This window comes from Cucumis melo, chromosome 4, assembly GCF_025177605.1.
Source record: "Cucumis melo cultivar AY chromosome 4, USDA_Cmelo_AY_1.0, whole genome shotgun sequence".
In the NCBI taxonomy this organism is placed as follows: domain Eukaryota; kingdom Viridiplantae; phylum Streptophyta; class Magnoliopsida; order Cucurbitales; family Cucurbitaceae; genus Cucumis; species Cucumis melo.
Window position 1 is genome coordinate 11919729 of NC_066860.1, and position 15143 is coordinate 11934871.

The 15143-nt window shown below is 28.6% G+C and overlaps 1 protein-coding gene across 1 annotated transcript; it reads right to left on the bottom strand.

Moving 5' to 3' along the window:
* Positions 1–4222: 4222 nt before the first annotated feature.
* On the bottom strand, positions 4223–7123 carry LOC127148788 (uncharacterized). The gene is made up of 7 exons (XM_051083110.1): positions 7042–7123; positions 5800–5916; positions 5454–5710; positions 5148–5363; positions 4881–5072; positions 4445–4799; positions 4223–4359 (listed from the first exon to the last, which is right to left on the bottom strand). Exons 2-6 carry the CDS (start codon positions 5909–5911, stop codon positions 4452–4454), a joined length of 1125 nt encoding a protein of 374 aa, XP_050939067.1. The 5' UTR covers positions 5912–5916; positions 7042–7123; the 3' UTR covers positions 4223–4359; positions 4445–4451.
* Between the last annotated feature and the right edge of the window lie 8020 nt (positions 7124–15143).

Genomic DNA, 15143 nt, shown 5'->3' on the forward strand with positions numbered 1-15143 from the left:
TTCTTTATACATCATCTTTTAGATTTGATTACTCTAATCCAAACAATTCACACAGTGAACAATGATGTATGCAGTGAACGAAAAAAAAAGGAAAAAAGAAGAAAGACATGCACACAACCGAAAAAAAAGAAAAATAAGAAAAACGATGGAAAGAAATCAGATTTGGTTACCCAAATCTATACGACGTAAAAAAAAGAAGAGAAAAAGAAAAAAGATGGAAGAAATTGCAGCTAAAAAAAGAAAAGTAAAGGAGAAAAATGATAAAAAATCGCAGAAAAAGATGGAAGGACAAACCTAGAATATTTAAAAAATGACTAGTTTTGTTATGGCCGTAAATATATTTTAGTAGTTTGTTATATTTACGAAAGTTTCCCTTTTCATATTTGATAAAAAATGAAAAATTTTAGTCTCGGTTGTGTAATCATTTTTTTATTTTTATTTAAGAAAATTAGGTCTATTTTTTAAAAGAAGTTTTACCATGAGTTGTATGGTACTTAAATACCAGGGTTACAATTTTAGATAAATGCTAAAAACAAAATCTAGTTTTTTATTTTTCTAAATTACAAGTTGTGCTCCTTTGTTCGTAGTTTTTTTTTTTTTTTTTTTTTTTTTTTTTTTTTTTTTTATTCTTTTAATTCAAGTGTATAAGAAGGTTGACCTATATAGCTTTGTAGGTTGTATTTGGTGATTTTAGATTGGGATAACCATTTCGTTTTGCAAGAACCATTACTCTGAAAAAGAATATTCTTGAGGATCGAAAAAAAAACTAATTTATTGTTTTAAAATTACTTAAATATTTGTTTAATGTTTATACTGAAATTTTTGTTGATCTCAAAGTTATTTAAAAAGTCTCTTCTTAATTAAAACGACTTCTCTTTCCTTTAAGTACGGTTCTTACGTTAATCAAAATAATAAAATTTAGAATTAAATGCACCATACTATATAGATATAATATATTTCCACCTTGGATTTAACATTTCTTGGGTTTATAAAGACTAATAATAATCCACGTATAGAATTTGTGTAATCTTGTCTTTTAATTAAGACCCTAATTCGATAATAAAAATTGCCAATCATAATTCGTCATTGATTAAGTACATAGCTGGGTATTAAAAATAAAATTAATTTTAGAAGTATAATATATGGTTACATTATAAAATATTTAATATAATATAAAGAAAGTTTTGGAATTGCATGGCGGTCGGTCCATGTGAAAATTATTTGTAACAACAGTGAGATAAGGGAAGGAGATTCCTCTATCACATGCTCTTAATTAGTGCTTTGTTGCATCCTTTCACGTATCAAGATTCTTATAACATAAATGCTAACATTAAAATTTTATAATCCCTGTGTTATTGTCATTTATTTTTATATTGTTTTGTTGGCATAGGAAATTCGCACGTGATCGTCGTTTCTACGAACCCTTCTTGGGCATATCTGTTTTCCCACTTATCTAGTCTAGTCTTGTCTTTCGAACTAACGTGTGTGAGTTGCTTATACAAATATGGTGACGAGTACTACACTACTTTAATGTCTAAATTAATACAAAAAGGATATAGTTTAATTAAGCACAAAAAGAAGAGCAAAACTTTTATTTGAAGATTACTTTACTCTTCCTTTTATGGTCATCCAATGGGGTTATTTATAATGTTTTTCCTCTGTTTTGCTCCTGTGATTATGTGTAACTCCAACAATGATGTTAGGGTAGTTGCTATTGGGATTGATGCCCTAAATCTCGTGGTCCTATAGTTTGTAATTGTATATATTACAATTCAAACATTTTATTTATCTAATAAAATAAAGTGTTTTATTTCATTTGACATTTAGTTGCATTAACCCACAAAACCAATAAACTAACATCCAAGGTTATCTTCTGTAACCTAAACGTATATGTGGAGACATACAAGTGGATCATATTTAAGTGATAACCTAAATAGTCTCTAGTAGATGGATAAGGTTGGATACCTTATCCTGGTGACACTATGAATACGACCTGATTTGTAGTTGTTACAATTGTTCTAAAGTGCTACAAATGATTTGATCCTAATCATTCATGTCGAGACATTAGAGCCGAGATATTCTATACAGAGAGTTTGTATAAGACTGGACCATAAAATGAATAGTCTCTCTTATTAACACTGTTACTAGTTGAGACTACATTTCACTAAGATGACCATAGGTGGCTTGACCTAAATCCTAAGTAAGTTGTGAACTCCTGCCTATGAAGGCGGTTCTTTGATTTGCATGGGTGAGAGTGACCTATATCGCCGACTCAATATGCCTATCATTTTAGGGATTCGTCTGATTGGGGAGTTGGGAACACAGCTACACAAGAAGGAATTCACCCATTCTCTATAGATAGAGTAAGTAGAGAAATTGCTCTCTTAAGAGCTAATTTTAAGGCTTAAACAATGTGGTGTCACACCCTCTCTTGGTCCGAGAGGAGTTAAGTTATGGTGGGACTATGAACATTGTTCATTAGAGGAATTAGTGGTACTTAAAGAGTTAAATGTAACTACAAGGGTAAAACGGTAATTTTGACCTAGCTGTACTTACGAGCAATTTGTAAAGGGTCATTACACTATTGATTGGTTATTTCTAATGGATACAAAAATATATCTACAATAAGAAGAGTGCAACTATTAGTCTTTAGTGGAATGACCGATAGTTAATGAATAGAGATTAATTTGATTAAATAGTTTAATTAATAAATTTCATATCATTGGATCTTCAATATGTAGGTCCATAAGGTCCCCTTGTTAGCTCAATAAGGATAAAAGAGAATCAAATTTATTTTGTTTAATTTGAATTGTTCAAATTGATTAAAGGGATTAAATTGTATATGATACAATTAATATAATGTATTTGATACATTATTAATATAAAGTTTTTATGAGAGAAGTTAATATTTGGATATGATTCAAATAATAATAATAATAATAATATGAATAAGATTCATAAATAAATTATAGGTTAAAATTAATATGTATTCGATTCATGTTAGAAATATAGATCATATGAGAGATCTAAACCATTTGGTTATATTATATATGATATAATATAGATTAAATTTATATTGATTTTGTTTTATTTTAATTAGTAAAATAATTCCCAATGGAGTTATTCTAAGTTCATAGATGGAAGAAGTTATTTGATAACTTCCCTCCATCTCTCTTAATAGTTGAGATATTCAGAAGATTTATTGTGTTATCTCTCTGCTCTTCTTGCTTTGCTTTTTCGAACGATCTCTCTGTTCCAAAAAGAAAAATAATTCTCTCTTAAAACTTTTTCCTCACCTAATTACAGAAGCCCGATTCTCACCTTAAGAATAACGAGGAAGACTTCGTAGTGTTTGGAGAATTCTTGGATGTTCTACAAAAGTGAGTTTCTTTCCCCTTTTTCCTCCTTAGAAGCATGCTTAGGCTTTAGTTTTGTTTTTCTCTAAATTTTTTTGTTTTACAAATTGAATTTTATTTGCACGGTGTTTATTCGCTTCTACTTTGGGAATTACATTTTTTCAGTCGCAATGCTCAAGGTTACAAGGCGTCAGATCGAGCAATGCTCAATTATTTCTTGATTGGTATATACTACCGATTCAACCGGACCTGAAACTTGGACTCTAACTTTTCTCTTTTGGACACATGTTCCCTCATGTCAGCTCCTAATTTTTCTTGAACTTTAGCTCCATCCATGAACTTTAGGCCTTACCTAGGACAACCTTCAACACTTTTGGGTATGATTCAAAATTATTTTTTGAGAGAATCACTACAAGAGACGGGGGTACTCCCGACGCACAAATACGTCGGCGAAAATGCAAAGTACGTCGGGAACGGATATCCCGACGTACAAAATGACGTCGGGAAGAACGTCGGGAGAAATGCGTCGCGAGAGGCTTTCCCGACGCCGTACCAAATCAGCGTCGGGAAAGCCTTTCCCGACGCTGGGAGATGCGTTGGCATGACGGCGTCGGGAAAACCTTATTCCCGACGCCGTCTATGCCGACGCATCTCCCGGCGTCGGGAAAACCTGTTTTCCGACGTTTTTTTCCCAACATAATGAACGTCGGGAAATATTTTTTTATATATTTTTTTAAATATTTTATTTTTACTTTTTTCCTTATAATATTTTGCTCAAACATTCACAATGATGTTCGGATTGCTCAAAAAAATTTCGCGACGTTTTGGATTAAATTAAAATAAATTAATAAATATACAAACACAAATTTAAAAAATAGAATTAAAATTAATAATACGAATAAGTTGACTACAACAAAATATAGTTCTCAATATAGAAAAAACATAAACATAATGAAAAATCTCCCAACGAGGTGCGTATGCGCGTCATTCTACACCTTCGGTCCTAAAAATGGTATAAAAATAACTAAGTTTAATACATAATCATATATTGCAAAAACTTAAGAATAATAGAGACATATACGACGTACCGCAGAGCTAGGGATCATGTGGTGGTCCCTGTTGTGCACGAGTTAGGTCTTCAATCATCTTTTTCATAGCTTCCACTTGTGAAGCTAATGCTTGGTGATTTCTATCTTGTACTTCAATCCGTTCCAAAGCTTCATGAAGTTTAGCTTGTAATTCAATCTCTTTTTGTGTGGACTGCGAACAAGATGTCGACGAACTGCTTGCACTTGCCGTTCTGCGGGCCTTCGGCTTGGGTCCCCAACCAAGGCCTTTTGAGTAGCCTGGTCGTCTACCCAACACCTGATCGCATATCTCATCCTCAGAGAGTGGCTGACTACCCTCTGGGATAGGCTGGGATTGGAGTTCCAGCATTTGATTCTGCAACAAATTTAAAAATTATGTTAGGTAACGCGCAAAAATATATAATAAAAGTGGATAATTAATAAGGGTATAACTTACATGCGCATCCTCGGCGGCTTGCGACACGAATGTCCCAGCTCGAACGTGTGTTTCCCGGAACAATTCCACACGATCGACCGGCTGCCCTCTTCTTTCAGCGAGCTCATACTGTCGTTGTAGAAACGACTTGGACCCGCTACTATGATTGTAAGGCTGCTTCTGTCTAGCAGCCTTGTTTGTCCGTGATTGCTCCTGCATTAAAACAATTATATTGTTTATTTCTTATACATATAAAAACTTGTTATCATAATTAATCATGACAAATACCTGGAATGCACGGCTGATATAATGGTCGCAGAGGAAGTGCCAATCCTCATCACGTCCAACCAATGCGTTTGGTGGGTTGGCACGAGCCTCCTCCGGGTCGCTGTACTTTTTGAAATGTTTATGACAGTCGGCCCGGAACTCTTTAAAGGTCATGAGCATCTGATGCTCAACAAACCTGTTCATTGCTTGATCATTGAAATCAAGCACAAAGAATCGCTGCACATTACAAACATAACACATTAGATTGGTTAAAGTTAGATATGTTTCAAATGAAATCATATATAAATGTGTAGTGCATTTAATTACCTGGAGGTCGCCCTTGACGACCTCAATGTATTCTCTCCCAACGTCCGTCCACTTAAGACAGTGGACGGGAAATGTCTTTCGCACGCACACGCCTATCGCCTGGCTGAAGCGAACGGCGTGTGGAGAAATAGGCTTCTCCGCTCCAGGGGCGATCGTCATCGGAATGCGCCCATTTATTGCAACGTGGCGCTCTAACTCTAAGAGTCGAGACTGCGCACGTCTCCTAGGAGTCGGAGTCGTTTGTTGAGAAGAAGACCCTGCTCAATAAATAGACAATAACATATAAAGTTAGAAAAAAGAACATGAAATATTTGTAAGTTAAAATTAAGAAAATTCTTAGACTCACCCGTATTGTCGCCCACAGATGATGACCCTCCCGCGATGTTATTATCTAAATCGTCCTCAAACTGGAGGAACATATCGTCCGTCTCCATAAAATTTGATCGTCGATATGACATAATGGCTATGGACATAGAAAACAAACATTTAGATTATGAACAATTTAATTAAGACTATGGGTTTTATTTTTAAGACTTAAATTAGAAGTTGAATACATAAATTGAAAAGAAGAAATCTTATTTACTATAGTATAGTATATATAACATTTAATTGCGGTGGTTTAAAGACAGAGAGAGGAATTTGTTTTTCGAGTTATGGACTATATATCTCCAATCCAATCCAATTCTATTTTATTATATGTTTTACTAACTTTTAAACATATTTTTAAAATTTCAATGATGGAAAATGTATTTTAACTAATTTGTAGAAATCTCCCTAGATTTATTCTTATAAACAAAAAGATTGAAAGCCATATTTTTTAAAATCTAGAATTAAACAGTAATATTCTTCAAAACATAGACACTAGAAAAGATGATTTTTTGTCCAAACTCTAAAGTTATAACATTTGAAGATGAGATACTTATTATTATTATTATTGTTATTGTTAATTTTTTTAAAAAAAAATTACTTGAATATAAGTACTTTAAATTTTGTTCAATAAAAGTCTAATTAAATCATAAAACATAAATTTAGTCTTCCAAATATAAACTTCAATATTTTTTATCTAAAAAGGACAATAGATAATATGAAAAAAAAATCGATAAAACATAGACTAATTTTAAGATTTATTAAAAACTTATGTGAAAAGAAAATTAAACAACGAAAAGTATATATAAAAAATCTAAATAGAACAAAAATCTAAATCATACATTAACCGATTAGGGATGAATGAAGTGTCATAAACAGTATGCAAGTCTCATAATTGATAGTCACAATTAAATATCATTAATAAAACTAAGAATATATATATATATATATATATATATATATATATATAAAACTATTTCAAAATCTAAATTCTAAAACTAATCCTAAAACTAATTAACTAAAGCAAAACTAAAACAAAAACAAAAAAGAACTTTAACAATTTCAATAAACTCTATCTAGCAAACAATTTGAATATACGTTAATTTAATACATACATTTTTTTAACTTTGAAACAAAAAAACAAAAAAACAAACAAACCCTAAACTAATTTTTATCAAAAAAAACCCTAAAAAAACTAAATAAATTTACATATTTCACTTACCTAAAGTGGCAGACGGCGACGAGGAACAACGGCGAGGGCGGTCGGCGACGGACGGCGACGGAACAACAGGAAATTTCAACGGCGGCGACTTCTTCTTCTTCTCCTTTCTTTTTCTCCTCCTCTCGGTTTCGGTTCTGTAATTCACAGAACTGAAACGAATTTAAAGGGGCTTTCCCGACGCAATGACGTGGCGTCGGGAAATCCCTCAAAATGCGTCGGGAAAAGGGGAATTTCCGACGCTCATTAAACCCCTTTTCCAGACGTTTCACGCGGCGTCGGGAAAAACCCCTATTCCCAACGCCGCTCCCGACGCACTGGGAGATGCGTCGGGAAAAACCCCTTTTCCCGACGTATTTTTGCCGACACCTTCATGGTGCGTCGGGAAAGATGGTTTTCCCGACGCAGCTCCCGACGCGTTGTTGAGGGCGTCGGGAAAGCCCTTATTCCCGACGTTCTTTATGCCGACGTGCTTTTCGGCGTCGGGAATGCTCCATTTTCTTGTAGTGAATAAAATCTTTGAATGAGTTCAAATATTAATTTAATTAATGTGAATTAGATTCATATTAAAACTATAGATTCAAATTTAATGTGTATATGATATACATTATATTAAAACTATAATTTATGAGATAAATTTATATATGAATCAAATTAAATATAATATATTTAATTTAGTAATTAATTAATTGAAGAATTAATTAATAATTTAGTTTAATGCTATTTAGTTAAAGGGATCTTTTAAAAAATATAACAAATCGGTAAAATATTTACACTCTATAGAATAATTTCAAAAACAAAAAAAGTCCAAGGCCCACAATACAAAATACAAAAAATATCACAATCAACATGCTATTAATTGGCCACATGCACGAGAGTAATGTTCTACTAAACGATCATCATATATGTGATCGTGTAGACAAAGATACAACTGATATATGATCTTGTAAATTATCATAGATATAAATGATCAGATAATAGCTAAACGATGGCGAAAAACTTTAGATATAAACGATCATGTAGAGTACCTTCAAAGATCGCCACATATGTATATCTGATTGTGTATGTAAGTATAAACGATCGTTTAGAGAAGTCAAGCTCAATCACTCATAATTACAAAAATACCATCGAAATCAACGCGCTATATATAAAAAGGAGAAGACACTTGTTCAGACTTTTCCTCTTCTTTACAGTCCTCATCTTCTTATTACATCATTTTTGTCATATATCTTCTTCATCAATCGTTTATTTCCTTGTACCTTTCTTCAACAAAACTTTCAAAAAATTTCTCCATCTTGTTCTTCACTTTCCGTTCTCATCAATGTTCAAAAATTTATTTTTGGCATTATGGTCGTTGCTTAATATTTTGGTTCCACAACCAAATCGATCTCCATCTATCTCGATCTATCTTCATCATCTATTTCTAACTATTTCGATCTATCTCCCATACAAAAAGATCTGAATCTATATTCGTTTATATTTAATTGAATAATCATTATTATTCTATGTAACTTAACCCTATTTTTTTTTTTCATAGATAGTGAGCAAGAAGCAAGCAGCATCAACTAGCAAATCAATGAAATCTAAAGGAAAGGTGGAACGAAAAATAAATAAAGAAAGAAAGGGAAATGAAGGTAACAAAATAGAACACCAATATCTATTTGTATAGTATTCTATCATTGCCTATATTTGTGTATCTTTGTCTGATTGCTCTATCTTTGTCAATATCTATGAAAAGTTCCCTAATTAATATGGTAATTAATTGATATGATTAATTAAGTTAATTTTGATTAAATATGGTTTAATGAATTAATGAATTATTGATTAATTTAATTTAATATGATTTAATTAAAAGTTAAACAAATTAAAATCCATATTAATTAATTTCTTTATATATTGATTATATAATACTTGAATGTTGTAGTATATCCTAATTCTTTTATAAGTGCTATAAAATAACTTATACTTTTAAAATCTATAACAAAGATAACTTGCATGTTCATCTAGGTTAAACAAATTAACAAATTTTCATAGAATTAGATCGATACTGTAAGATCTGTAGTTAAGATAAGAAGTAAAATTTGACTAAGTGTGTCCTGAAAGAAGCGTTTTGGATAGACTACACGAGAAGAGGTTCGTTAATTAGTCCATGAAAAAGTTATACGATAAAAGTTTTTTAGAAAAATTAGAAATAACGAAATATAAATTTTAAAAATAAAATTGTTATCAAAACAAAGCCTAAACCAAGAATGAAAGGAATTGTGCATAACAAGAAAATAAACATTTTTAAGTACATAAATAAAGTGGAAGTAGAAAAACAAAATTGAACCTCTAAACCAACCTCAAATGAAGGTGTATACCTATGATTATTTTGGCACAAAATAAACCTATTTGTTCTATAGTGAAAACATATTTTGATAGTTTTTTCTCTTTTTTTTTTTTTTTTTTAATTCAATACATATTTTTCTTTGTAATTTTCAAAAAAAATATATTATAACTCTAAAATTATGAATATATGCACATGAAAATCTAAATATTAACTTTATAAAAGCCCGAACATAAAAGCTGGACCAAAAAGAAATGTCAAATTCAAATAACGTATATATCTATTCAACAAATTAGACCAAACCTTATTCTATATATATAATTAACTTAATTAATTAAATGCTATATATAATAATGTTTAATTGAAGATTTTTTTTTTCCACATAAAATAAGATATGGGGAATGTAAAGGGTACAAAAGTAGTGTTACAAGTAGGGGAGCCAATTATGGCATTGATTATGGTATGTTATATATACAATAAATTGACTAACACACAAAAACTCTTTTTATAATTGGACCTTTAGTGAACTTTGTCCCTTTCATTTTGGCAATTTTCATTTTCAAACACTTCCAAAAGTCTTAGCTAACTTTAATGAAAAGAGCCTCAACAAATTCTTTAACTACCCCCTATCAATATCATTTTCCATCAATATAATTTTAAATTGATAAATTTTCTTCACATTTATTCCTTCTATTTAATAAACCCTTCAAAGTTGGAGAAATTAAATAGAGTATTAACTTTTTGGATATTTTGTTTTTATTATTATTTATGAGCTATTAATTAATTAATCAAAATTTACATTAATTCTAAATTTTTTTACTGTATATGTTATTATCATGTAGTATAAGAATTTGGTTGATTGGTGAAAGTTTGAGCCAATTCTCCAATTGGTCAAATTTGTTAATGGGATTTTAGGTGTATGAATATTAGACTTTTCTTTGAATTTAAATTGTCAAAGTCAAATAAGAAAAGGCGTTTCTTTTTTATATGATAACATTAGAGTTATTAATATTTGCATGTTTTGTAATGGTAATTTGGTCTTTTAGAAAGCACAATTAATGCCTTTGATATTGGTTTTGTATTTTATTTTTAACTGTAATCTTATTCTTTCTTTCTCTTTCTCTTTCTCTTTCTTTTGTATCATTCCTTTGTCACAATCAAGTTTAAGAAAGATGAAATAAGCTAATCAAAATTATATGAATATTAAAATAAAATGTACTTAGGATTTCAATTGAGACTTTCTTATTGACCCACCAATTGTATAAAATATTTTGTTTACTTCGAACTCAAAAGGGGGGAAATAAAAAAGTATTAAAATGTGTTTCTTTTGTTTTCAGATATATATTGGCGTACCTTTTGGAGGGAGAGATCTTAGACCAAGACAGCTTCTCTGCCTGTGCCTGCCAGAATTTTGTATTTTAAATCAACCACATTTCACCCTAAATTTTAACTTAATATGCCAAAAACAAATTTAATATTATATTATTTAACCACTTCTCTCTATATCACCTATTATATACATATTCTTTCAATTATTACTTAATTCATGTGTTAAAATATATTTAATTTTATATCACTTACTATTATATATATTATTATTTTTCTCTTTTCGATTATTTATTTTAAAAATAATATGAAAGAAGAGAAAATTATATCTTTTTTTTTTTTATCCTTAAGTTTCAACTTTTATCCTAAACTTTAAAATACACTTTTAATTTTTAAGTTTTGAGTTTGGTTTCAATTTATATTTTATATTTTAAAATGTTACAAGATGTGATCTTTAGATCTTAAAATTTACATTTTTAATTTCGTACCTTACTGAATAATTATTTATTGTTTTTAATGTTGGTGTCCGTTAATCAATTTAAAAGAATTATGAAATGAAATTTTAATTTTAATAGCAATGAAAAAGATTAATTATATAATTATTTAAATTAAGTAATAAACATTAATACTAAACGAAAAATGGAAAGTAAAAGTATAAACTTGAAACCAACCAAATAATAATAATAAAGCTCAAATGGTTAATTATAATATTTTTAGAAATTAAAAGATTCTGAAATTTAGAGACCAATTAAAAGTTAAATCTAAAATTTAATGACCAGAAACAATATTTTCCACTTTTAAGTGTTAAACTTTATAATAGTCGGATAATTATTTTTATATTATAAAAAATAGAATGATTAGTTTTATATTATAAAAAATTAGTGAAATTCAATATACTTCTCTATTATTTTAAGAAGACAAAATGAAGTTGACCCATGCATTATCTAAAAGAGAATGGAGACATCACATTTTGAGTTTGGCACTATATATACAATTTTGTAGATCCAATCATACATATATCTTTGAACATGATAAGACAAGGCTACCACACCTCTATTAATTTCCAACTATGTATACCAACCTCTACCTTCCATTCCATATAATTAACATCTCATTTTTCTTTTCTTTTCTTTTAACGAAAATCATATTAATAACAAATAAACATCATTTAATATATGATAGTCCCATTTAGCAGAATTAACATGTACATATATATTATTAAAGTAGTGAAACTTCATAGAATAGAACATTGCTTTTGGTGTAAGTAACCATTTGTAAATAACATGGCAAAGTATATAAAATAAAGTGTGTGAATTTACTTTTGGTCCTACTCCTACATCATGCTCTTTATATTATTGTAATTATTTAATGTGATTACCGCTTTTATTTATGGTAAAAACTATTGTCATTAATTTCTTTATGTCACATATTTTCAAAATTGACCTATTAATTTTTAAAAGAAAGTAGTTGCAAAAATTAGTTAAATTTGTCCATAATATCTTTAGTTAATGATGAGTAATGGTTTAGGTCCTTTTAGGACTTTGTGATTGATAAAATATAGGTTAAGTTAATGTAATGGTTTTTTTTTGAAAAAAAAAAAGTCTTTTTCCTATATTTTCTGTGGGATATTTTATTGACATTGTTATTTTATTACAACATTTTTTAATGAACTAATTTGTAAAAGTTACTTTAGAAAATTAATATCGTATATAATAAATTTCAATTTACAATTTATCACGAGAAGGAACGTAGATATCATTAAATTAAAATATTATTTTGATTTTGATTTTGATTTTTGTACTTTAAGATATTCAATTTTAGTTCATTCAAGTAAATTTTTTAAATAAATAAAATTGTTTTAGAAATTTAGTATATATTTGTTCAGTTGGTTTACGGTTGATTTTTTCAAAAAGAATGAAAATGAAAATGGTTAATTTAGCCAATTTCAATGAAAAGAAAAAAACAATAAAAGTTATGGATTATAAAAATAATAAAATTCTGGAAATCGTACTTTGACCTTAAAACTTATTATTGATTCATTTTAAAAGAAGTAGAATTGAAGTAAAACGTGGTCGCGCTGGCAAGTGAAAACCGGCAAGTAAAACGACGCCGTGTAGCAAAAGTAAAAACCAGGGTTGAACCGTACTCGGTTTGGGAAAACTTGTGTGTTAAGAACCGCCAGATCTTGATACGAACAGTTGGGTAAAATTCACCAGAAAATCTGTTACTTTTCAACATCGGTCTCGTGGACACGTGGAGAAAGTGTATGGAGAGTGGTCCCAACGCTCCGAACTGTGAGCGTCCAGCATTGAAAGTATAGAATAAGAAATTAATATTCTGACGTGGCATGAGACGGTGGTCCCAGGGAGGATGTGGTGGTCAAGCGCTTTTAAAGTTGGCTGAGGTGTCAGACAAGAAAGAGTAGGCCACGTGATTGACCGACAGATGTGACACGTAAGCAAGGTGAAAAAATAGAAGAAAAGAAAAGAAAACTGAAGAGCAATAGTTAATAAGTTGGTTAGTGACAGTTACCATGGGGATTCGTGGACTTTATTACTAATTTCCTCTATATTTTTTCTTTTTACGTTTTTAGTCTCATTCGATTCAACTTTTAAAATATAATATATACATATTCATTCAATTTTGAATCTATTTTAATTCACTCTCCAAACTTTGTTCAGTATGTCAAAACCTTATTTTATTTCAATTTTATTCTTGAATTTTTTATTTCACATAAATTTAGTTTCTAAATTTTAAGATTTAGTATTTAAAATTTTTATTAAATTCTTATTTTTAAATACCTATTCATTCATATTAATTAAATTTTACTATTTTTTATCATTATTAAAATTGATTTCAGAGTAGATAAGTATAATGTTAAATTTTATGTCGTTAATAATAATAATAATAATAATAATAATAATAATAATAATAATAATAATAATAATAATAATAATAATAATAATAATAATAATAATAATAATAATAATAATAATAATAATAATAATAATAATAATAATAATAATATAATAGTAATATTACTATTATTATTATGCATTTGCCATCTTATAAATGGGAATTAGATGCATAGTTTAATTTTAGTAAAATACAATAAAAATAAGCAAGGTGCTAAAATAATATATATATGTATATATATATACACGCTAAATATATACACACACATTAAACTTGTTAAAAAACATAAAGTGTTTATTTATTTTTTTCGAATAACATCAAATGCAACATATTTTAGAGAGAAATAAAATTGACTTTTTTTATATTTAAATCTAGAAAAAAATAATTAATAACTAAAAGCGTGTTTTTTAATATAATAATTATGGTGATGAAAAAACGGATCTTTCACTCAAAGATGAAAAACTATGACAATTATGGCTGAGTTAAATTTATTTTATTAACTTAAGGTATGTCTAGTATAAGTTAAGAGATAAGAACACCATTTTGCCATAAAAATAATTTATCAAATAAAAATTGAATAACAAAAGAAATAATTATTTTGAAATAACTTTTAGAATAATTATATATTTTTAATTGTATTTAAAATTAGAAGGTATTAAAATAGACGATTTATTTGTTGGTTGAAGTATGTCAATTTAAAATAGCAACAAATATTGGTTTTTTCTTTTAATATAACAAATCGATAAAATATTTATACTCTATAAAACAATTTTGAAAATGAAAAAAATTTACAGACCCATAATAGAAAATACCAAAAATGTCTCAATTAACATGTAATTAATAGGTCACACGCACGCGTGTAATTCTTCTTCTAAGCGATCATGATACGCAATCGTGTAGATTGTGTAAGAAATGATATACAATCATGTAGTTTTTTTTTAATGATGGAAAAATGTTTCATATAATTCTTTTTCTAAAAGATTATGATATGCGATTGTGTTAAAAATAATACACGATTGTCTAGAAAATGATGCACGATCGTTTAGTTCTTTTTAACGATGAAAAAAATGTTTTACGTAATTCTTCTTCTAAACAATCATGATACGCGATTATGTAGGAAATGATTATACACATTCTTGTAGAAAATGTTACATGATCGCATTTGTAAGTATTGAATTATATTTGCTATAGATTTTAATTAGTAAGCATTTACATTTAATGCATTTGAATGATAGGGTATATAAAACTTTAATAAAATTTAATACTTTGAGATTTATTACGAGCAAACTAAAATAAAACACATAGTCAAATAAATACGCAAACATGTATAATGTATTCATGTTTGGCAATGCTATATATTTACTTATTGGTTATTTGATCACTCCAATTTTTTTCTATTTCTAATTGCTTTATTTTTAAACATTAAGAGTGGGTTAGATTGATTAATATGTATATACTATTTTCTAAAAAAATCCAATGTTTTTTAAATTTATTTGATAAAAGTGGTCTAAAACACACTTAAAAATGTTTTAAAACT

Bases quoted from the DNA above. Each gene is read 5' to 3' on its own strand.
- LOC127148788 (XM_051083110.1), bottom strand. From the start codon at position 5,911: ATGTCATATCGACGATCAAATTTTATGGAGACGGACGATATGTTCCTC. The intron at 5,711-5,799 runs GTGAGTCTAAGA...TTTATTGAGCAG, and splicing joins ATCTGTGGGCGACAATACGG to GGTCTTCTTCTCAACAAACG. The intron at 4,800-4,880 runs GTAAGTTATACC...AATTTGTTGCAG, and splicing joins AAGCCGCCGAGGATGCGCAT to AATCAAATGCTGGAACTCCA.